Here is a 25,250-nt window from a genome sequence, read left to right as displayed (position 1 = left end):
GTACAAGAGTATATTGGTTTTCAAACAGTAATATAGGCATTATAAGCATTGTTTCACTCACTAACTCATCACCATTCATGACCTTTTTTTCCCACATTACCTGATCATCATTTCTGACTGTTTCTTCCTCTAATGCTATGTAAACTTTGTCCTCCACATTGTCATTGATTGGGGAATCACTCTGGCCCTGAATGTCTTTACTGGCCAGGTCACTGGTAACAGGTGAATTGCCGAGACAATGGCGTGCAGGGGGGGGGGAGAGGTTATGCGATGTAAGGCATTGTCCCTGCTTGGCATCTTGTAGAGGAATAGAGGAAGGTGTCCCGTGTATACGTGCCAAAAATCACTCGCGAAAATTGAAAATTGTGCAAATTAGGGACCTTGCAATGTTGCCGCGTTAATTTATGTCTCCGGGATATGAGTGCACATCACGTGAGGACGTGAATTCACGTCTCCGGGATGGGGCGGGTTAAGGGATCTAAGCTACGAAGACTAAATAAACTGAATCTACCAACACTACAGGAAAGAAGGAAGAGTGGTGATATGATAATGCTATATAAATGCATATCAGGGAAGGAGAAAATAGACATAAATGATTACTTAACATATGGGGAAGCATCAGCAAGAGGACACTGCAAAAAACTGCATAAGAAGAGAGGTGATAAAGACGTAAGGAAATTCAGTTTCCCAAACAGAGCAATTGATCAGTGGAATGCACTACCGACTGAAATAGTGTGTGCCAAAACAATTCACAAATTTAAGGATATGTACGATAAATATGGTTTAAGACACGGGACAGTACGAGCTTGACTCATTCCTATAAAGATACAATTCGGTAAGAACAATTAGGTAAGGTAAGAACACACACACACGCGTAAGGCTCCAGTACAGGCCACGTTATATACAGTATAAAGACTGGAAAAAAATATAAAGATTTTTTTTCTATTCATTTGGTGTTGTTACCTGGACGAAAATGGCAGGAAGCAATGAAACTGTTATGTTAAGTTTTCTAGTAAACTTCACTGTAGTTTATTCATCTTAACTTGGGGGAGATTTTTGTCCTGCAGTCTAGTTATCGTAACTCACTGGCAGACTAGGACAGTACGGTGTGCCTTATCCTTCCCATGACATTTTTTTTTTTTTTTGTGACCTGTGCCATACTCTCGAGTCAATGTCTTATCACGGCTCAACATTAAAGATGGCAATTTTACGCCTTGTTAAAATTAACCAAATACAGTAAATAACCCCCCCCCCCGAAAAAAAAAAAGATGAGTTATTATGATGACCTATTGTAGTGTACCTACCTAAAAAATAAACTTTGAAGCACATAGTACCTGAGAGTCTCCAAAGGCCACAAAAAAGCAATAAGTCTACGTGCACACAGCCCTGTTACAGTCTGTCTGTCTTTACCTGATGGGACTGGGTTGCTTTGTGCTCGCATATGTCGTGACTGCGTGAAATCTGATGAGCTTTAGCTGTAAGGGCGGAATGAGTTGGTGATCTTCCTCAGGTCAGAACAAATGTGCTTTACCCACCTCAACAGTGGTGTCTTCTAGCAGGTGTTTTGGGACCTCTACTCCGTTCACCTTTGCGGCCTTATTAATGATCCTGATGGCTTCCTCCTTCCTCCCCTCAGACACCAGCCAACGCACACTCTCCGGCATGATCCTGTCCAGAGTTTGTGTCATTCCTTCGGCAACCATTACAGTAAAACATAACATTATCAAGACATCGTACACCAAAATGAAATCACTAAGGCTACTCGAATTAAAGTACCCACATTAAACCAACCCCCAATAATCACTGGCCACAGGTAAAATATAAGGATTGGTTCAGTACTACTTCCATCAATCTGGTAACTAACCAAATAATTCAAACCAAACTTCAACTAACATAACGTGATTATACCAAGTAAAGCCTAACATTACCTTGGCTAAATAAACCTGACTAATCTAACAACTCAACCAAACCAAAAAGCTTAACCTTACTCAACCAAACCAAACAAATCCCCACCTAACCTAATTATCAAACAAACAAAACCTAAACTAACTTAACCAAACAAAGCGCAACCTAACTCTACTTAACAACCTAACCAAACAAAGGATAACTTGAATAAACAAAACCTACTCAAACCTACTCAACAAAACAAAACCTATACAAACTTAGAGGTAGCCTAGCCTAACTCAAACCAGACAAGGCTACTAACCTAATCTAACCTAACCTACACCTAAATAAGCAAAACCAAACCTAACCTAACCACACCAAACACAACAACTTTATCTTCCCTTAGCCAACACTTGGCCAGTACCATTCTTTGATAAAGATGGACAGTATTATCCATCAGGGCTTTTCCCGGTATGGAAATAATCTAACTTCATCATACTGAACCTAAGCCAGCCACACTAACTCTATTATCCAAATCTCAGCCGCACTTTTCCCTCAGTAAACAAATAAATAAAGAAATAAGAGGGGACCGACCGCATATCTTATTTTAATGTACTCTGCCCTCCTTTGCCCCATCCTGATCTTCCATTCCCTTCTCTTACGTACCTAACTCTCTTCTAATCTTCCCATCCATTACATTCTTCACCCTGCCTGACCCTACTCTCCATCCATGCCTTTCTTCACCCTGCCTCACCCTACCCTATCCAGCCATTCCTTTCTTCATCCCGCCTGACCTTAACCTGTCCATCCATTCCTTTCTTTACCTTCTCTGGCCCTACCTTTCGCTCCCTTCTCCTACCTTTCCCTGTCCTCCCCTCCCCTACCTTTCCCTTCCTGCCCCCTCCTACCCTAATACAACCACAACCATCCTAGTCAAAATGTACAAAATGTTATCAAACCTAACGCCAGCCAAACCAACCACACCTAGCCTAACCTACCAATGTCAGGCTAAGCCAAATTCACTTAAAGCTAGCCTAATCCAAGTCAACCTAATATAACAACAAATCCAAAGCACCAGGGCCAACCAACTCCTGAATCTCATTTCTCTTAGGTTTCTGCCCGGTTTTCGTACTAAATGCTCCGAACTCTCCAACTCGAAATCTTCCCGCTCCTTCCGGCACCTTGCCAGAAACCTTTCTAACAACTGTACCTTATAATCTTACCTCCTCTTTTCCACACTGATGGCCCTGTAGCTATTTCTTCTATTGATATATCAAAACTCTTCGCTCAGCCTTTCTCCTCAAATTCTACCTTAGACGATTCTCGTGTAGTTCCTCCATCACTTCCTCCCTCTGACTTCACCATGGCTGACATTAAAATTTCTTCAACTGCTGTATTTTCTGCCATCACTGGCCTCAATACTAATAAGGCATGCGGGCCTGATGGGATCCCTCCTGTTGTCGTCAAGACTGTGCTTACACCCTGCCTATGTAAACTCTTTCGCCTTTATCAACTTGTACCTTTAATTCTTGCTGGAAGTTTGTTCTCATTCAGCCTGTCTCAAAGAAGGGGGACCATTTCCAGCCCTCTAACTATCTCCCAACTGCTTTAAAATTCTTAACAGAAAAATTTTATAGCATCTTTCCTATCGCACCTTCTTTTTGATCGTCAGTATGGGTTCCGTCTGGGACGCTCCACTAGCGATCTTCTCACCTACCTTTCAGACTCCTAGTAATCCTCCTTTCGGGACTTTGGCGAAAGCTTTGCCATTGCACTTGACATCTCAAAGTCTTTCGATCGAGTCTGGCATAAATCTTTAATTTCCAAACTCCCCTCTTACGGTGTCTACCTTTCTATCTGTGCCTTCACCTCAAGCTTCCTTTCTGGTCGTTCTACAGCTGCTGTTGTAGACAGCCACCGTTCTTCTCCTGGAGCTATAAATAGTGGTGTTTCTCATGGCTCTGTCCACTCATCAGCTCTCTTCCTTTAATCCACCAACAACCTTCTAAGCTGTACATCTAACCCTATCCACTCATACGCTGATGATTCCACCCTTCACCTTTCCATTCGGTTCCCGCAGCATCCTTCTCAGCAGTTACTTAACAAACACGGGATGAGGCTATGGCACACCTAATGTCTGACTCATATCTCTGACTTAGGTAAAAGAAATCTTGTTTTTAATGCATCAAAAACTCAGTTCTTACGTCTATTAACCCGACAAAATCTTCCGCAGGAGTATCCTCTTTTTTTTTTTTTTTTTTTTTTTTTTTTTTTTAAATACAATATCCAACGCATTCCTGCATCATCCTTAAACATACTTGGGGTTTCATTCTCTCGGGATTTATCTGGGAAAGATCATATTATATCTCTTGCAAAATCTGCTTCCAAGAGATTGGGTGTGCTAAGCCGACTCCGTCCCTTCTTTACCATTCACAGTTGTTGACTTTATATATGAGTTTTATTCGCCCCTGTACAAAGGACAACTCTCGTGTGCGTAGGCTCCCCACATACAGTTTTCTTAACAAGGTGGTATCTAAGGCTTTTCGTCTCCTCTTACTGGGTCCCTTCAACCTCTGTCTCTGTTGCATCTCTATCTCTTTTCTGTAGCTACTTCAATGGTCACTGCTCCTCTGAATTGTCTGCTTGCATCCCTCCACCACTACGGCGGGTGTACAGCACCCATCTACCAAAAAAAACTTTCACCCCTTTTCTGTCCAACTCTCTAATGCAAGAGTTAAACATTACTCCCGGTCATTCATGTATGCAACAGGTCAACTCCAGAACTGTCTCCCTCTGTCTGCATTTCCTACTGCTTATGATCTCCAGACATCCAGAAATGAACGGATCTTGAATTTCGCTGTCTTTTATCTTGTTTTTGTTTTTTCTTAGAGAAATAATTTTGCGAGCTCCTGGTCTTTGGTTCCTTCTTCCTTGCATGAAAAAAAAAAAAAAAAAAAAAGAGCCCAACTTATCCTAACTAACGTAACCCTTTCATTCCTGTGACGTAATGATTACTTGTATTCTTGCTATTGTTAGGCGATTATATTTCCCCAATATTAACTCACTTTTAAAAATAGTTTGATACATCTATAGTAATGTCTTCAACGCAAAGGATCTTTCTTAAGCTTAAAAAGATCGCCTGAAGGTAGTAAGAACAGGAAGGAAAGGTACTTCACTGAACCAAAGGTCTTATACTAAACACAAGCCAGGGTCACACCTATATTGGTAAGGAAGTGACTGACCACATGTAAGAGATGAGGAGAAGTGCTGGTGCGGTGACGGCAACCTGAAGCCAGCGCCATTCCCGGATGAAGATGGCCAGGACGCCCGTCATAGCCTCACCTAAAGCGAACGGCACCTCAATGATGATGCCCACGAAGGTACGCCACTTGGCTCCGATGAACTCCACAGCTGCAGACGAATGAATTGGTAATTAATTCACACTCTGATATAAGCGGTGTACTTTAATCCGAAAAGAACAGTTGTATTCAACTCAGTACTGTGATACCATTGGCAGAAAGGATGAATGTCCCCAGCTGAACTAGTGGTTGAACCAAGTTTCCACACCTGTAAATTTCATGCACACTTGAGATACGACTAGAGATCATCAGGGTGGTGTCTCGTTTTTGCTACGTGGCTTATGGATTTAGCCATTATAAAGATGGAGTCAGTGTGTGCTCCCAGGGAGTAGGGGCCCGAAATAAGTCCTTTAATTTTGTCAATTGTACTCCCTCCACACCTATGTACTTTATCCTACTGTCTTCTCCACATTAACAAATGCTAACAACAACGTCTGTATTTCCCAACACTATTCTGCCAGACATCTTAATGCGAATCGGGGGGAAGTGGTGGTGAAGTAGTAAGGAAGTGGGTTTTTGCCTGAAGTGATGCAACTTCAGTCCTGGACTGTATGGTGGAGGAAGCAGTTTATCTACTTGATTTTCATGGTGTAGAAGATTAGAGCACACACACTGGACTGAATGGTGGCGCGTTCGATGCCACTCAAGAGCCACGGTTGATGTCAAGAAGGGTATCTAGTGGCAACATGCTACACAGTTCAGCAAATTTCTCTAAATAAGAGCAATGTCGTAGCCCCAGGTGCTTGAAGGGGAACTTTCACGTGGTGGCAGTTGCCTGTAATCAGTATATTAAACGTCTTGCAGCGCCCTCTATATCCTCTGAAAGGAGGATGATAGATTGCGGGTGAAAGGCAACTTCATCCTGCAGCCCAATGGGTTCATGTCCAGATATGCCTAAGGTCACAACAACAACAACAACAACAACCGCAACAACCATAGCTTTAGTCCATTATAATAAGGAGCACCTGGTGTAAAACTGTCCAAATATAAATATGTAAAACAGACTTCACTGATCTTGCACAGGAGCCACCAACATGTCATATATAAAAACACCCCATTAATACCACCACACCAGTTCTGATGACAGCCCTCGCGTATATTCAGCATGAAAGTACAGAGAGAGTGCACACTTTCGCCAATGCCAAGAAAACTTAAGATTTACTGCAGTAATCACTCTTTCCTACCAGAATAATATTTTTACGGTCTCAGATTCATTCAACTGAGTCTACGGTCTTGGTTTGCCCTGTTACAGAGTCTAATATAGCTCATACGAGTACCTCTGCCGACACCAATGAATGTAATTATTTATTCCCGCATCCGGATCCGGATTCATCTCAAAATCCAGTGAGTTTTCCTTTGACCCAGTGCCACCAATCCACCAAATTTCATTGGAATCCGATAACTACTGTAAGACATTATGTACACAACAGACAGACAGACACAAATGAAACCATAACCTCCTTTAAGTTTGTTGGCTGAGGTAACCTGGATGGTGGGCATTAGCAATGATCTGGTAATATAAAAGTGTGTGATGTACAGGAGGATTCTGGTCAAAACAATGCCAAACAGACTGTCTAGTTTCAAGGTACAACTAGAAAGCATTCAGAGAATGCATACATTCACCAGCGCCAATAGATATTATGATTTACTGCTGTAATTCCTCTTTCCTACTAGATGAGTACTTTTACAATCTCATATGTCAATTAATTGTACAATCTTACTCAGCCCTGTTGCACAAAATCAGAAAGTGCGTACCTCCACCAACGCCCCCCCCCCCCCAAAAAAAAAAAAAGGATTTATTCCTGTATTCAGATCTGGATCCATCACGGTTTCTACTACGGTCTTTCTTGACTCACTGGCCACCTATTCACCAGATTTCATTGAAATACAGTAACAACGTTTTGAGATATCGTGTACACAGACATGGGTGAATACACAACCTCCGTCGAACTTCGTTGGCAGACGTGGAGAAACATTATAGTATGCGTCTGCAATGAACCTCTTCAGTACGATGACACCATATCCAAATGGTTCTTAACATCTCCTGACCTCGTACTGATAGCAGTAATGGAGGCTGCACCTAACGCTCCAGTGTGTCTCTCTCCTAACTACTGTAGAAAAAAAATGCGTCTGGCGACAGGGAGAAAACTATACAAAAGACATCATATTAATCACTCTGATGGTGTTATTGTTGGTGTTGCTGGTGTTGTTATTGCCCCACGCTCATCTGGACGTGGACCCACTGGACTGCAGGAAACCGGTCACTTCGGACAGACGCTGCTCATCAACTTTTATTATTGACGTTATATTGAAACACTGGTGGTAGGTGGGGGTGTCCACCATCCACTCACTCGACGTAGTACTGTTGCCTTCAGGTGACTCTACACTGACTGGTAATTCAAATGATTTACCACAATCCAGGAAACCATTTACTATGCTGGATAGTGGCCACATAACCAAATGAGGCCTGATGGTCTATCCAGTTAAGGTGTTCCAAGCGATTAAGGCAGCAAAGGTTAACATTCATGGATTGGCTGGGGATTACTGCTCACATTACGCCACTCAGAAGCAGGTGAGGCTGGTCACCCTTGCCTTAAATGTCTGGACTGAAACGCCTAGCTTTGGGTCCCTACGCTCCTGATGGGTTAAAAAAAGATGGATGGATACCTGGATGAATCTGCACCAGTCATAAATGATAAACTCCGATACGATATGTTTTCACTGTAATACATCTGGCAATGGAGATGGAGCATTTTCGAATGACTACAAATAAGTTCCCAAAATCCAGGGAGATCCTTTGAGATCTTTGATTCCAAGGTGCAGTAGAAAATGCGGCTCTGAATGAGACTGACTCAACCAGCACGTGTTCTTGAACACCTCAGATGATTTTATTAAAATTCAGAATGACTTCACGTGTCAATGGCAGTAACGTGTCTATACTCAACCCCTGCAGTATGTCTCCTACATTAAATGTAATCATCAGCCGGAAACAGCAATAAAATATATGTATCACTGAAGTGAGCGGGTAAATGGAGAATGCCTAACCCCTCTGTGCTGATGGAATTACTATGTAAAAAAAAATGTACTGAAGGGATTAAAACGACCCATGACGGAGAAGCAACGACGGATTCAGTACAGTTACTTGGAGGAGAAATGCAAAACAAATTCATCTTGCTGTGTGAAGAATAAAAACAAAAGACATGACTGTACTGATGTCAAGACGAGGCTGTGACATGCGAGACCTGAAGAGACAGAACAGAGTCATCTGCAATTACAAGAATAAACGTCAATGACATCGTCATACTGTGGGCCGTATTCTGGGTGACAATACAGGCTTCGGAAGATATTTTTCTTAGCTATATACTATGCTCAAAACAGATATTCTCTTTTGTAATTAATAAAATTTTTAATACTGACAAAGTTTGGTGATGGAAAAGGACGCCTTAATGTGGTAGCTCCAATATAGATGAGTTACTCCCCTGCCCAGTTATAAACACTTCCCCCAACTCACTGCCTATCCCCCCAACCAAGGACGATGGACTGCAGGAGAAGAGTAACTTTGTTCTTCAGTCCACCGGGTTTTTGTTCAGATGGGCCCAGAGTTGCAGCTTCTAACTACTACTGTTGGTACTGTTTGCCTACGTAACGTACACGAAAATAAAAGGGTGTAATATGCCAAATAAATAACTGTGAAAAAGTAATCCGAAGCTCCCTATGCCACCCAGTATACGGTTCTTTAGCCGGCCAAGACGTACCCAGGACGAAGGTGACTTGGAAGAGGCCGACTCCGCCCGCTCCGGTAATGAGGCGCATGATGAGGAACATGATGTAGTTGGGCGAGAGGGAGCCGATGATCCCCCCACCGGCCAGGAGGAGCACAGACACTAGGATGCCCTTCTTGCGGCCGACTCTGTCCGCCAGATCCCCAATGATGATGGCGCCTAGCAGCATACCCACCATGTACATCAGCCCCCCTAGGGGCACCAGGCTAGAGTTGTCGCAGGTCAGGTTGAACTGGGGACAAAAAAAATTAGGTTCAAAGCAGTTCGGCCCAAACTGATGTATCTGTCTCCCCAGTCAACAACTTTTCTTCCAGGACATAATATTCCATACCGAGAAAGTATACAGTCATCATCACCATCATCATTTATCAAAAAAAAAAAAAAAAAAAAAAAAAAAAAAAAAGAGCGAAAGAAAAAGGGAGGAAATGAGGCGTAAACTGGTAGGGAAGATGTACTACAGGGCCTCCTTTACTGACGACAGCACGGGCTCAGGAGTGAATGCTGCACCCGTAGTTGTGCCGCCAATGATGCTACACACGCACGCGGCCATCCAACCACTAAAAACATGGCCTGGCCAGTGCTATCTCACATGAAGGCAAAAATTTTTACTATGTTTAACCCCTTCAGCCCGGTGAATTAGTCTACTTTTTTATTCGTTCTAATTCTATACGATTTTATTCAAATTAGGACAAATCCCAGTCATGAAGAGGTTATTGAGGGATACATTTAATTCCACTAAGTCGGAAACTTTCTCTAAAGCTGAACAAAATCGTCTGGTGGCAGCAATAATTGACGTCAATTGTCCAAAGGGGATAACGAAACAAATCCCACATTCATTTAGCGTCTACGCGCACAGTATCACAGCTGCCATTATAGCACAACAATAATGACAATAATAATAATGATTACGTACATAAAGTCCTCGTAATATGATGCAATTTTTACGTTACTTTTTGGTATTAAATCCACAGCAGTTTACTGAAATGCCTATAAATTTTTACTGCTACCTATAACGTTGCTTTGCCAGTCTCCGCCAACTTACAGTGCTGACTGTACAAAAGAAGGTGTGATATATTGGTGCACATCCAGACACATTATGCTCTGTGCTTCCTTTCCCCAGCACCTCGTGACGGTGGTTGAGGCCACCTTGGAAGTGTCACAGAGCCATCGTTCGCACTTGATCTCGTCTTGAATGAACTGTATGAAAAAGGCTGTGGAATTCTGGAACACATCACCGATACATAACGAGGGCTTATGGACGTGTTGAAATTAAGAACGCAAAGGGGAACCGAAGCACCCAAGTTTGTGACGATAATTTCTACAGCAGGTGCCGAAGAGAAAGCATTCCACGCCGGTCTTCACCACTGTGAACTTCACCCTTTTATGAAGGAGACATAAGTTAATAAAATATATATACTTTAATAAGTGACATAGGTTAATAAAATATAAAAAATTTAAGCGATCACAGTGTTCGTAAAAATCTGGGGGGTCTTGACAACACTTTTGCGTTCTGTTATAACCAAGTGACACAGGGTGACGTCCACTTTGGTTTATTCTTGTTATTAGTGAACTTGATAAAGGCCGCTCGTAAATAACAGACTTTTGAAAGAGGTTACCCAACCCCTCCAGTTAGAAAAGTCTGTCCTAAACTAAACAAAATCGCCAGAAGGCAAGATTACAATAAAAAAAACAACTTCAGGTTTTGGGGTTATTACTACAGGCTTAGTTATACCCTCCTGCCTCTGTACCTCAGTAACGGTGGTGGATTTGAAGATGGAGTGATCATAGCGCCAATGTTCACACTCGATCTTCTCATCCTGATTGAACTGGTCGACGGTGCACTGCGAGGTGTCGTTGGTGATGGGCCGCCACAAGTGACATTGGTCACCCTCAGGTATAGTCCAGTTCACGAAGTCGGCGGAATAGCTGGAGTTTTTGTTATCGCAGCCCGGCACCTCACATCTGCAGACGAAGGGACAAGAGTGAGTATGGGAAGCAAGAGAAAGGATGAGAGAGGGGAGTGAACCTGTTGCAGCCTGATACCTCAAATAATCAATCTAATATATGTTACAGGGAATTTGTGTAACAAGTTATTTCATGAAATCCCAAGGAAATTCGTGAAGTGAATTTAAATTATAATAAGTTAATTAAGGTTAGGTTAATTTAGGCTGCGGTTAGGGTAGGCTGGGATAATCTAGGTTAAGTTTACGTTAGGTTGGGCTAGGTTAATTGGGTTAGGTTAGGTTGGGTTCGGTTAATTTAGATGAACGCTGAATTATGTTAAGCGTTCATCTAAATTAACATAACTAACCTAGCCTAACCTAACGTAACTTAACCTAGATTAGCCCAGCCTAACCTAACCGCAGCCTAAATTAACCTAACCTTAATTAACCCATCCTAATTTAAACTCATTTCACACATTGCCTTGGGATTGCATGAAATCACTGGTTACACAAATTCCCTGTAACATATATACTCGTATATAGTAAATAAAGTGTGTGTGTGTGTGTGTGTGTGTGTGTGTGTGTGTGTGTGTGTGTGTGTGAGAGAGAGAGAGAGAGAGAGAGAGAGAGAGAGAGAGAGAGAGAGAGAGAGAGATCGCCATACATGACAATGTCGTGAGAGATGAAGTAATGTAAAGGGTGTTGGAGGAAGTGAGGTAATTTGTTAAGAGACAGGCTGAGTGGGAATATATACGGTACGGGAATTAGTTGGAGAAGAACAGGGAGGCTTTAGGAAGGGAAGAGGTTGTGTAGATCAGAGATTCATTCTTAGATCTTTAGTGGAAAAGTGTCTAGAGTAGGGAAAGAAGTTGTATGTGGCTTTCATGGATTTGGAGAAAGCATATGACAGGGTGGATAGACAAGGACTGTGGAAAGTGTTAAGAATATATGGAGTGGATAGGAAGTTGTTGAATGCTGTGAAGAGTATGTATGATGGTGCTAAGACTGCAGTATGTGTGGATGGTGAACTGAGAGAATTTTTCTCTCTGAAGGTTGGGTTGAAACAGGGACGTGTCATGTCTCCATGGTTGTTCAATCTGTAATGGATGGGGTAATAAAAGAGGTACAAAGTAGGGTAGTGGATGTTGGAGTGGCCCTGGTGAGAGAGGGTAGTGCTTGGAAACTCCTTGTACTGTTGTTTGCAGACGATACTGTGTTGTTGAGTGAAGGCGAAGGAGAGCTGCAAGGCCTGGTGGATGAGTCTGGGAGAGTGTGTAAGAAACGGAATCTAAAGGTGAATGTAGGGAAGAGTAAAGTGATGGTCTTTGAGGGAGATGAAGTCAGTGAATGTACAGCGAGGTTGGATGGTGAGGAATTGGATGGTGAGGAAGTACGTTTAAGTACTTGGGTAGTGTGATGAGTAAGGATGGAGATTTGGAGGGTGAAGTGCTTGAAAGGGTACAGCTGGGAAGAAAAGCTGCTGGTTCTTTGAAAGCAGTGGTAAGAAGCAGGGAAGTGAGCATGGAAGTGAAAAAGTTACTACATGACAGTATTGTGATACCAACTCTAACGTATGGAAGCGAAGGTTGGACGTTGTTGGAAGGACACAAGTCAAGAGTGAGAGCAGTGGAAATGAGTTTTTTAAGAGGAGCCTGTGGAGTCACATGGAGAGACAGGCTGACAAATGAGGATATAAAGGAGCGTTGTGGTGTGGATGTGGATGTGATAGGATGTGTTAGAAGGAATACACTGAGGCGGTTTGGCCATGTGGATAGGATGGAGGGTGAAAGACTGACGAAGAGAGTGTATGTGAATGAGGTGGAGGGGGGAAGAGGAAGGGGGAGGCCAAGGATGAGATGGAGGGATGGGGTGAAGAGGTATATGAGAGAGGGATGTGTGAGTTGGGAGCAGGGCAGTGAAATGGCGGGGGACAGGGCGACGTGGAAGCGATTTGTTTGTGGCCACCCCGAACGGGATTGAGGCGTCTGGCAATAGATAGATAGACAGGGTGAAGGAGTAAAATACAAAGACACCATCTCCTACGCTAACACCATCATATAACCTACACCAGAGACGAACACTGTTATTAATTAATTTATTATTATTATTATTATTATTATTATTATTATAAACATTTTATTTCACCCTGACCACACCTTTTCTACTGACCAACCTACAATAAAGTGTGATATGATGACAAATGTGCCACTACACACACACACACACACACACACACACACACATACACACACACACACACACACACACACACACACACACACACACACACGTCCTTCCAAAAGTCACAGCAATAACCTAAAAATATAATGAGGCCAGTTAAATAATTTTTCACTGTTCTCGCAAGCATCACAAAAATATCAGCTAATGCCTCTCTGAATATCATTCCCAAATATTTCGCCATAAACATAAAGGATAATAACTGGATCCTGTTCATGGATTTTTGAAGGCTTTCCCAAATACACAATATGATCACACGCAATTTTTCCATCTTCCCGAGTGTTAGTGCTGTCACCATTAACTCCTTGATGGTCATGACAACTCTTGCACGATATTACATCCCAGGTAAAGATGAACAGTTTCATTCGGCTGAGAGTGATCAGTGGGAGTTTGAGTGTTAATATTATCACCATTCACTCCCTGGCAGTCATGACACACTCTAGTATGGTAATTTAGTCCTGATGAAGCGACTCTGTTCGGCTGAGAGTGGGGGCTGCAGTTTAGAAGACATGGGAACTTTCGTAACGCCTCGTCTTTTGCAGTTTAATTTGCATATCACATCTTCTCTCCTAAGCTAGGCAATATCCACAAAGGTTGCGTCAGCGATATAAGGAGGATATTTCGATGCAGCGTGCAGAATAAACAGCTAAAAAAGTGGTGCTACGAAAGTTCCGAAGCATATTAAGAATTCAGCTTCGAGTTGTGGAACTGTTAATGCGATGTTGGCTGTGGAGATGATGGGCGTAGGAGAGAACTGACAATACCGAGGTAAAGATGAAAGCAGGACAGACCTACACACACACACACTGTATCTATCTACCTATCTATTTATCTACATCTATCAATATATATCTACCTATCTATCTATAATCTACACAGATGTTTGATATTAGCAGCCACAGAATCAATCAGTCGATCACCAAGCAAAAAAAAAAAAAAGTATCTAGCCCTTATTTCCTTCCCAGTTGCTCTGCCATAACACCTTCTGCAGCTCTCCTTCTCACACCACCATTTACCTTATCCAGCCACCTTCTTTGCCCACCACGCCTCCTTCCATCTTGAAACTCACCTGCATTTACCCTTTTCACCGCCCTATCTACTGCATATCCATTCCCTCCATATAATCAGACCCTCAAAGCACACTCACTTGGGCACTATTATCAGCAGACTTTTTTACTCCACATCGTTGCTGAAAAAATCTCCTGGAGTTCATGGGACTAAAATTGCTATGATTACCGGACTGGAAAAAAAAATAAGAAGGGTAAATGAAGGGCGATTGGAAACGCTTATTCCGCTTTTATTTTGTATTTGGTGAGACATTTAGCATTAACTAGGCCATTAAGTGCAATCTCGGACCGATTATACTACTTATCTCAGGGTGTGGGAGGGAGGAGAAAAGGGGTGAGGGGAGGAAGGGAGGGGAGGTGATGTGTTTCAGGAAGAGTGCTTAAGAACAACCCTTAACCTTACACTTATCACATCCACACCTCATCCTCTACCTCCACTTCCACTCCATTCTGGGCACACGCTCCACCATCCACCACCACTCCAATCCCCCTCGACGACGCAAACCCCTCTCTCCACCTTGCACCAGAGCAAGACTCTGTCTTGCACCCTAACCCCCACCCCATCCCTACCCCACTACCCCTACCACCACCCCTGCTCTACTCTGACCTTTACCCGTCACCCAGAATCTGGCCATGGACTTCAAAGTAGGTCAGTCACTCTAAACTCAGAGGCCGCACCAAGATTAAATACGGCTTATCTACACACATGCCAGGATACCCCATAATACAAGTCACTCTAGCCGCTCAGTTGACGAATTTTTGTGTTACCAGGATCATCCAGTCACCATTACCGGCATTACCCGGCGTCATACCCTAATTCCTGTGTTTTCGTGCTTCACAGTGTCTTTTTCTTTCCTGTTTTTCCCCAGTGTAGCTGATCTCTAATTTCATAACGGTATTGCTAACAAAGCCGCCTCCGCGCCATACACGACATGGACAGCTAGGTGGCCATCTGGAGCACAGTTAGGCCTATCAGAGTGCTGGCAGACACTATGTAGGGATGGCGCCAAAGAGCCCATAAACCTTACCAGATATGATTCTTCGCAACTCCTAAACACGCAGCCATTTAATTTTCATAAGCATCTAATCAGTCTTCATGTTTTTCTGTACCTGAAAATTTCCTAATTAGCTAAACCCCAGCGCTAATAAACTAAAACACAAACGCAAAGATTCCAATTTCTCCATCTTCCTTCTTAGACCCTCTAGTTCTAAAATGGCAAAACCTATCATTTTTTTTTTTTTTTGAAAGATTTCATTTCTCACTAAGTCGGATGCACGGTAGGTATTTCCCGAAAAAAGGTCAAAGGTAACAGATCACGAATAGGTCAGCTTTAGTAGTATTCAACCGAGTTGGACAAAAAGTGGCGGAATGGTTAATGATGGGCAAAGGGTGAAGTATTGCACTTGTGAGAACAATTGGTCAAATTTTAAAATCACAGGACACTCAAAATTTTGGCCGTTAAGCAAAAAAAAAAAAAAAAAAATTATTCATTGGATTAAACTCGGTGGAACGATTTAGGGTTAGGTATAGAATATAAATAAGCTTTCAGGGTTTGGGGGTCCGGCGGCAGTTGCAGCAGTAGCAGCCCAGCAGCAGTGGCAGCAACAGCAGCCTAGCAGCAGCAGCAGCAGCAGCAGCAGACCAGCAGAGCCCAACAGCAGCCCAGCAGAGCCCAGCAGCAGCAGCAGCAGCAGCAGCCCAGCAGAGCCCAGCAGCAGCAGCAGCAGCCCAGCAGAGCCCAGCAGCAGCAGCCATCCCCCCCCCCCCAACAATGCTCTAATTCGTGTATTGTCCTGATGGGCTTCATCTGCACGTGACCATTTAAATTTATTAGATGGACGAATCTAAACCAACCAGCCAATAAGCTATTCAGTTTTAAGATCAACAGGACAAAGGTCAAGGCTACTGGGAACTAAAACGATTTTGATCGAAACTGAACGAAACTTAGTGGAAGGGTTCAGAGTCATGCAAGGATGAGGTATGTCATTCTGTGAGATAATTCTGTGAATGGTCAATCTCACACACCTATAGGCCAAAAGTCTGGTCACAGACCGACCATAGGTCATGGGTGCTGTGCTCTCTGTGCTAGTGCTTCTTCTTGCTATCTTCTCTAGAAAATTTCATTCAGCTCAAGAGCAATCTTTTGAACTGAAGTGGGTTAGTCAGAGGCTTCAATAATCCCTTCACTACTCTAACACCGTTAAGCTTAAAAAATGGAAATCCTTTGGAGCTTTCTTACACAGAAGCATTTTACAAAGTTTAAAAAAAAAAAAAAAAAAAAACATTGAAAAAAATTTATAGAGATGTAGGAATGGCAGTGCGTCCCAAACCATGGGAACAAGGTCAAGGCTGTAAATCTACATGTCATCTCATCCTTATATATTTTTCTTTTCCTCCAGTACGAGCCATTATAGTGTAGCATAAGTGCACCTGGAAAGTGTCATGATACAAGTATAACTATTAACCAACCATACAATACAAAAAAAAGTGTCATAAAAAAAAAAAAAAGATGCAGGGACGACATTACATGTAGTTGTACTGTCTTGACCTTGTTCCGAGGAGTGCACTGCCATCCCTACATCTTCATACATTTAACTATATTTTTTATACTTCTATCCCGTCCTTAGACACTATGCATGAATGATTCCGACACGCACAGTAACTCTCCAACAAACACATCTGTCCTTTCCTCTCCTCCTTCCTTCTTTCCTTCCTTTCTCCTCCGTCTACCTCATTTTTTCCTCGTCCTTCTGCCCACGTGTGACGTTACACTCCCTCTTCTGTCTTTCTTTCCTTCATTCTTTCCTCTTCCTACTGCCTATAGGTGACTCTACACTGAGTGACAAGCCAAATGGTTTCCTGTACACCAGGAAACCATTTACTACGCTGGGTGGTAACAATATAACCAAATTATGGCGCCTGGTGGTTTAGTGGGTAATTAAGCGCTCCAATCGGATTAATCCGGTGAAGGTTTACATCCAGGGGGTGGCTGGGGTTTATTGCTCACGTAATGCCACTCAGGGATGAGTGAGGCTGGTCACTCATCTTAAATGTCAGGACCAACTTGCCTAGCCCCGGGCTCCTACGCTACTCATGGGGCAACGTAGGACTGGATGATGATGATGATGATGATGGTTATTATTATTATCATTATCATTATTATGCATCTAGCCTTAAACGCCATGCCTTTCATTACCTAAAACATCTTCAGAAACTAACGCATACACTAACGCGCTAAAACACAATCAACAAAAATTTCCGATTCCTTCTTCTTCGTCTTTCATTCTTAGACGCCACTAGCTCTAAAATGGCAAAACCTATCACTTTTTTTATTTTTTTATTTTTTCACAGAGAGGGTTCATTTTCCACTGAGTCGGTTGCACGGTATACAGTGTGTTCCCAGAAAAAGTAAAAGGTGATGGGTCGGAATAGGTTAAACTTTACAATTTCCATCTGGTTTAGACGAAACTTTGTAGACAGGTGAAGGGTGGGCAAAGGATGAACTTTTTCAATTTGAGAAATCGATCAAAATTAAAGGTCACGGAATGATGTCAGATTCATATATAAATATAAATAAATAAATTATATATATATATATATATATATATATATATATATATATATATATATATATATATATATATATATATATATAATCATCATCAGGATCTCCTTGCATGCGTCGACCTTGGTCACTAACTGGTGGCTCTCCGCGCTGCTCGACCTCTGGCAGCCTCCCTATTCAGTTCCTTATCCCCGAAAGCACACCTTATGACCTCTTCCCAGGTCTATCTCGATCTGCCTCTCGCAATCCTATCCCCGACGTTCACATTTCTCACTTTTCGTACCAAAATGTCATTCTCCATCCTCTCCCAGTGTCCAAACATCTCAGCCTACCCTTCCTCTTCACAGCCTCGCAATCAAGGATGCACTACATATCCATCTTATCATTGTCGTTTCTGTACGTTTGAGCCTATGAATACCCTCCACCTGTAACACTCAGGTCTCACTACCATACAGCATTACACCCCAAACACATGCCGCAAACAAAGATCCCTTAGTACGGAGGGAGAACCCACTCAGCGTTAGGAGGGGCAACAGCTCCCTGAACTTCAATCACCCCTTCCCCTAGTCACAGAGCTAGCCCCAGCCCCACCTCCAGCACATCACATGTCCCCTGGATAACAAAACTCTTGCACACACTCACAAAACTCACCAGCAAGATTAATCCTTTCACGCTTGACAATCTCCATATGCTCTCCCCGAAACACCGCACATAAGAAATCAGCATTAGTTCACAGCCTACCTCTAATACCATTATAGCACCCACTTATCTCACACACACACACACACACACACACACACACACACACAATCTATCTATATCTATATATATATCTATATCTATATATATCTATATATTTATCAATCTATCTCTGTATCTCTGTATCTATCTATCTATCTATCTATCTATCTATATATATATATATATATATATATATATATATATATATTATATATATATATATATATATATATATATATATATATATATATATATATATATATATATATCATCCAGACCTCTCCCATCCTAGGGCAGGGTGAGGAGTAGCATAAATTATGCATATATGTATGTATACGAGTACCGTACATGGTGTGATGGTAACAGTAGGGGTATTGTTATGACATAAGGGTGGGTCTTGTGGCAGCTCGGCCAGGATATCCTAATACTGCATTAACTAAACACACACGTCAAACTGTTCCGTGATCCAGTCACAAAGATCACCAGCATTACCGCCAACCACGACACACATGTACGCTATGTTGCTGCTCGCCATCCATGTATCCTGCCTCATTCTACAGCTGATTTTTTTTTTTTTCCCGCAGTCATTTTCTTCTTTATATCCTCTCCCCCCTCCGTCTGCTCCCCTCCAACCTCGCTCTCTCTCTCTCTCTCTCTCTCTCTCTCTCTAACAAGACGGTCAGTCAGACGGACAGGAAGTGTGTATATATATATATATATATATATATATATATATATATATTATGTGCCTTTGTGGTACAGTGGTAAAGTGTACGTTTTTGTACACTGGAGAACGAGGGTTCGCGCCCCGCCAGGGTAATAAAGTTTGGGAGCGTTCTTCATGCCACGTACTGCACTGGGGGACACAAAGGGTGCTGTGGTTGAACCAGTGTCACATACTATAAAGTATGCTTGCACCCAGTCGGCTTGCGCGGGCCGATTACACTTGGTTCACAGACTACACACACATCCAAAGCCACTCCAACACAACAATTACACTTACAAGCACTTCTCACCCTACATACAACCTCTACCAGACAGCCTAAGCCACTTGGTAGAGATACATTGGCTGTATCATCCCCACTTCGGTCGGGATAGGCCGGTCCTGCAGTGGATACTCAAAGGGCTGATGAGATGAAATTATATTATATATATATATATATATATATATATATATATATATATATATATATATATATATATATATATATATATATACATACATATAAAGGCGTGGTGTGGAAGCAGAAGGAAGGGGAGGGGAGGGAAGGAGAGAAGGGTGGGATCGAATGGGAAAGGCGCAGAAAGGAAAGTGTACCACAAATGATATATTGGTCCGTCTGACGCTGTTTATTATTGGGTTGGTTTATGACAGTGGCAGGTAATCAGGGAGTAGAGAATACAAAATGGGATATGGAAAGATGAGGTAAAGGATGGGAAGGGAAGGGACAAGACGGTGAGGGGAAGGGAAGATGGGGATGGGACACGGCGAGGTGGGGGAAGGTAAGGGGGAGGTTGAGGGTGCGGCTGAGGATAATTTTTGTCTTTGGCCTGTTTGTTTATGGGATGATTGGCAGTACTGCACTTAGCACCTCGCACAAAGCCTTCACTCCCACACTTAACTGAATAAAACTGTCTGCTATATAAAATGGATTATAATACTGCAAGTGTTCCGATTATATATCAGTGTTAATGGTGACGATATTTTAACACTCAGATTACTCTGACTCACTCCCAGCTGAATAAACTTGTCTTGAGACGACCATGAAAGGGTTACCACATAACAGTGAAGTGATGCAGTGTACGGGAGAACCGTCACTACCTACTGAACCCTTCAGTCCCATGACGTATCATTTTTGTCGGTACCACCAGACATGGATCAATTTTAGGAAGACTCTACAATATTTATAGTTATTAAAGATTAAAAAATAAAAAAATAAAAAATCGGTACCACCAGACTTGCATCAACTTTAATAACAGTGAAATATATTGATTTATTAAAGAAAAAATCAGCATATTCCACAGTCGTGCTAATCTGATCAAGGATTTATTAACATCTTTCATGGCCTTCAATCGAAAATGAAACCCATGTATTGCTTTTGGATGACCCGGTACAACCCCGCACCTGACCATACCTTGACCTGTATCCTCTCCCTCCCCCCCCTCCTGGCTTCTCCCTCTTGTTTCACTTTCCTCCAATCACCTTACTCATCTCTCTCCCTCAATTCTTCCCTCCTTTCCTTCACACATCCCTTTCCCCGCCAGCCCTTCTCCCGCCCTCTATTCTTCCTTTCCCTCCCTCCATCTCCCTCTCTCCATCTCCCTCTCTCCTCCATCTCTCCCATTACTTAGAAAATTGGCGTAAAATTGCATCGTTTACTGTATAAATTGAACGCACACACACACACACACACACACACACACACACACACACACACACACACACACACACACACACACACATGCACATACAGAAGAGAGAGAGAGTTCAGCATCTACATAATGTTGGCACTGAAGGCCGTCCTTAACAATACCGTACTTTACTGCATAATGGCACGCTGACGTTACCTCCTGCCATCTAACCTGGCTTTTGGTTCCCTTTTCCTTGGGGGGAAAAAAAAAAAACAAAAAACTGGCAAGTAGGTCCACATTAATTATATATACGAGCAAATATCACAAAGGAAAACATCACGGCTTAATAATGTATATCAGTTAAATGACTGAGGACGAGTGTGCCAGACGGCCTACCAAACCCACCATAACAGCTGGCCAACGAGCCACACCAGTGACGTCTATCCCCTTCCACTAGCCTACGAGGGCGCAGTGTTTTAGGGACTTATTCCTCCCTTCACACGATTTTATTATACTAAAGAATTAAATCTATAAAAGAACTAAAAGCTAAATAAAATCGTCCGGGGACAGCAAGACGATGAAATGATATTATCGTGGTGAAAGCATCAAGTCTGGCCACTTCAGGCATGCTAGGCCTTTGTTTTCATTTTTTATTTTGTTTTCTGTTTTACTATTTATTTCAGCCACCATTATCTCCTCCTTTCCTTCCTTCCCTCACTTCTTCAGTCGCTCCTTCTTTTCCTTTTTTCCTTCCTGTCTTCCTTCCACCCTTCCTACCTTCTTTCCTCTCTTTCCGGCTTGTCTTTTTCCTTCCTTCATATTTTTTTCTTTCTTCCTGCTGTCCTTCCTTCATGGTACGCCATTACTTCTTTCGTCCCCGCCTTCCTATTTTAGTGCCTTCCTGCTTTCCGGTTGAGGTACTGTACATAGGAGGTGTCCTTGGGCCTGAATCACAGTCACTCAACCTTTCTCAACCATCACAGATCCCTCTCAGGTACCTCAAACATCCCTCTCACCCCTCCAACATCTCTTTCATCACACTCAAATCCCACCCACATTCCTCTCACTCCTCACAGACGCCTCTCCTCCTTTCAAATCCTTTCCACAATACCTCTCACCCCTCTCCCGACTCACTTGCTTTACTCTGGCTAACAACGAACAAGTTTATTCACCGGTGTCAAACTATCCGAGGCCTGAGGGTTTATTGTTCTCCCACTCCCTGCCACCAGTCTTAGATACAGTGCTCTTAAAGTCCCTCCCAAACATCACACCTTCCTTTCAGTATTTCCCTCTCCCTTCCCACCCATCAATGTCACATCTTTCCAGTCCTCTTTTCCCTCTCAACCCTCTCAGCCGACTCCCTTCTGTCCCCTCAATGGCCCACATTTCCAGTCTGCTTATTTTCCTTACACAATGTTACGTAACTTTCAAAGTCCTTGCAAGTCCCTTCCAGCCTCCTTCTTTCCTTCCCATTACTGTCAAACCTTTCCATCACTCTCCTCTCCCTGTCACCCTTCTTACCTCCTCTCCCAATCCTTCCAAGCCCTTCCCAACCACCCAGCTCCTCAGTCCTTCCCACTCCACTCCCATTACCTTCACACCTCTCCAGTTCTGTCAGTTCCCTCTCATCCTCCTGGACCCTCTCACTGCCCTCTCATCCCTCTCCAACAACAGAGTTTCCATCAAAGCGATGACATTCCAAAGCGCGAATCATTTAGGTGACGACTACGACGACAAAGATGATGATGATAATTATGATGATGATGATGATGATGATGATGATGATGATAATGATGATGAGAGGGGAAGAGTAGGGTGGAGGGAGACAATGGAGGAAGAAATGGGGAAGCGGCAGGTGGAAGAGATGTAACACTGGACGTAAAGAAGGATGGGCAGGGACAGAGCTAAGGATGATCATGATGCTGGCAGGAGCACCAATGTGGTACTGGAAAAAAAGGGGGGAGGGGAGGAGAGGGGAGGGAAGTGATGGGAAGGAGGGAGAAGAAAAGGTAATGGAAATAAGAAGGGAAGAGAAGACAAGATCAAAGAAGGGACAGGAAGGGAGAAAAAAGGCCAGGTACTCTACAGTAGACGATGATGATGATGATGATGATATGTTCACGGGAGGGGGAGGGGAGGCTAGCAGAGGGAAAAGCAGGATGGGAGGGAAGGAAGTAGACGGGAGGGAAGGAGGAGGATGGATGGAGTAGAGGCAATAGGAAAGGACAGCAGAAAGGGAGGAGTAGCAGCAGTAGCAGGGGAAGAGTGGGGGGAGAGAAGGGCTCAAGTCAGCACCTAGTAGATGAAAATAGGGGGAATAAAAGAGGAATACAGAAGAGATGGGGAAGGGAAGGAGGTAGGGGATGGAGAGGGAGGAGAAGGAGAAAGGGGGGAGGGACGAGGAGAAAGGGGGGAGGGACGAGGAGAGGGGAAGGGGAGGGCTCAAGGCAAGAGGTAATAACAAAGACAATGGTAGGGGGGGGAGGGGTAGTACGGAGGAAAACAGGAAATGGATGGAGAGAGAGAGAGAGAGAGAGAGAGAGAGAGAGAGAGAGAGAGAGAGAGAGAGAGAGAGAGTTAAGTAACCTTAAAGATAAAGCAGATGTGCAGTTTCTTCTTGTGCATGCAGAGAAAACGGCCACTGCACCCCCAGTCCTGTGATATGCATGCCGAGATGAAAGAAACACAAAACAATATTACTGCGTCACAAAACAAGCTGGTATCCCGATGTAAACGCCACGTGACGGCAATGGAAAAACAAACAGGCAGACATAGGCAGACAGAAACATGTAGACAGACAGAGACAGAGACAGACGGGGTAGGAGGACGGAGTTAGAAAGAAGGGTAGTTGTAGCAATGTACCGATAGGCTAACAAACCCACCAAGCAAGGTACACGCAGCACCACCATTCACACTGCATTCCAGTATCTATATCCTGACAAACGTATAAATAACACAGTAAAGAAATAACATTCACCGCCATCATATCATCAAGACCAATTGACTGCATACATCGGTAACAATTCACTGTTTGTCTGTCGGTTCGTTAGTGAGGACCACAATATAGCAGACCGAGAGCTGCGTGTTGGAATAATGGACTACACGAGGTGTGTGTGTGTGTGTGTGTGTGTGTGTGTGTGTGTGTGTGTGTGTGTGTGTGTGTGTGTGTGTGTGTGTGTGTGTGTGTGTGTGTGTGTGTGTGTGTGTGTGTGTGTGTGTGTGTGTGTGTGTGTGTGTGTGTGTGTGTGTGTGTGTGTGTGTGTGTGTGTGTGTGTGTGTGTGTAATTTTTACCTCGAGTCCGGGCGAGGTATTGTTTTTGGTCGAGTATCTTTGTTTCTGTGTTAGCAACATTACGGAGAAAAGACTGAATGAAATTACATAAAACTTTCAGGATACATACGAGTATGTGGGCATTGGCCCCAAAGGAATGTTATTAAATTTTGTAGGTAATCAGGTGACCCTGAAAGGTCAAATTCAAGGTCACGGATTTTCAGAGGGCTATAAATTGAAACCGGTTGAAGACAGAGATAATTACTGCTATCAACATAACGGAACTCTCATATGGGCTTTCATTTTGCACCAGGACCTTTGACCTTCAGTGACCTTGAAAGGTCAAACTCAAGGTCACGGATGTAACCATACCTTTATACTTTAACCATGCCTTGAAAATTCTGACAGAGGAGGCAGGTAAGGTGTGGTCAGGCTGCAACTGCACGGTGAACAAACATATGTGACGTGATTGGGATTCGCCTCGCCAATTTGTCCCATCCCTCTCACACCCAGTTAGGTCTTGATTTAATTCCAATGGGAGTTTATTTGGAGAAGACAAAGAGAGGTCTATCCCGATCTATACCAGCCCTCCAACTGCCCGCTGCAGTGAGGGGAAGCTGGCTGTTGGCGTCAGCGTTCTTTGAAACTCGCTAATACGTGCAAATATTGTCATGTAGGCACACACACTACTAGATACATATACTGCCATAATTATACATTTACTTATACACTGCTAGTCCTTGTTTGCAAGTTCAAGGAATTATCAAGGCATGATTACAGTAAAAAGGTATGGTTACACGGTATGGTTACAAATATTCAGGGGGCTATAACTCGAAATTGACTGCAGATAGATATTTACTATTATCAGCGTATAGGAAGTGCCATATGGACTTTTAATTGGTACCATGATCTTTGACCTTGTGTGACCCTGAAAGGTCAAACTCAAGGTCACGGATATTCAGGGGGCTGTAATTTTAAACTGGTAGAAGTTAGAGATATTTACTGTTATCAGGATATAGGAAGTCTCACATGTGCTTTCATTTGACA

At 43.1% G+C, this 25,250-nt stretch overlaps 1 protein-coding gene across 2 annotated transcripts in view; it reads right to left on the bottom strand.

The window, feature by feature from the left end:
• Positions 1–25,250, bottom strand: part of LOC145417459 (organic cation transporter protein-like) — a 330,895-nt gene that overhangs the window by 93,865 nt on the left and 211,780 nt on the right. For both annotated transcript variants that reach the window (XM_080286154.1, XM_080286155.1), the window contains 4 exons: positions 10,774–10,987; positions 8,999–9,257; positions 5,127–5,295; positions 1,536–1,668 (listed from right to left, as the gene is read on the bottom strand). In XM_080286154.1, coding sequence (XP_080142280.1) covers positions 1,536–1,668; positions 5,127–5,295; positions 8,999–9,257; positions 10,774–10,987 — 775 coding nt within the window. The remainder of the gene's footprint in view (positions 1–1,535; positions 1,669–5,126; positions 5,296–8,998; positions 9,258–10,773; positions 10,988–25,250) is intronic.

Source organism: Coenobita brevimanus, chromosome 110 (assembly GCF_032717465.1).
Source record: "Coenobita brevimanus isolate Jiangsu-jjx chromosome 110, ASM3271746v2, whole genome shotgun sequence".
NCBI classification, from domain to species: domain Eukaryota; kingdom Metazoa; phylum Arthropoda; class Malacostraca; order Decapoda; family Coenobitidae; genus Coenobita; species Coenobita brevimanus.
The sequence above is the reverse complement of the archived record's forward strand: the minus strand, read 5'-3'. Positions and strand labels throughout refer to the sequence as shown.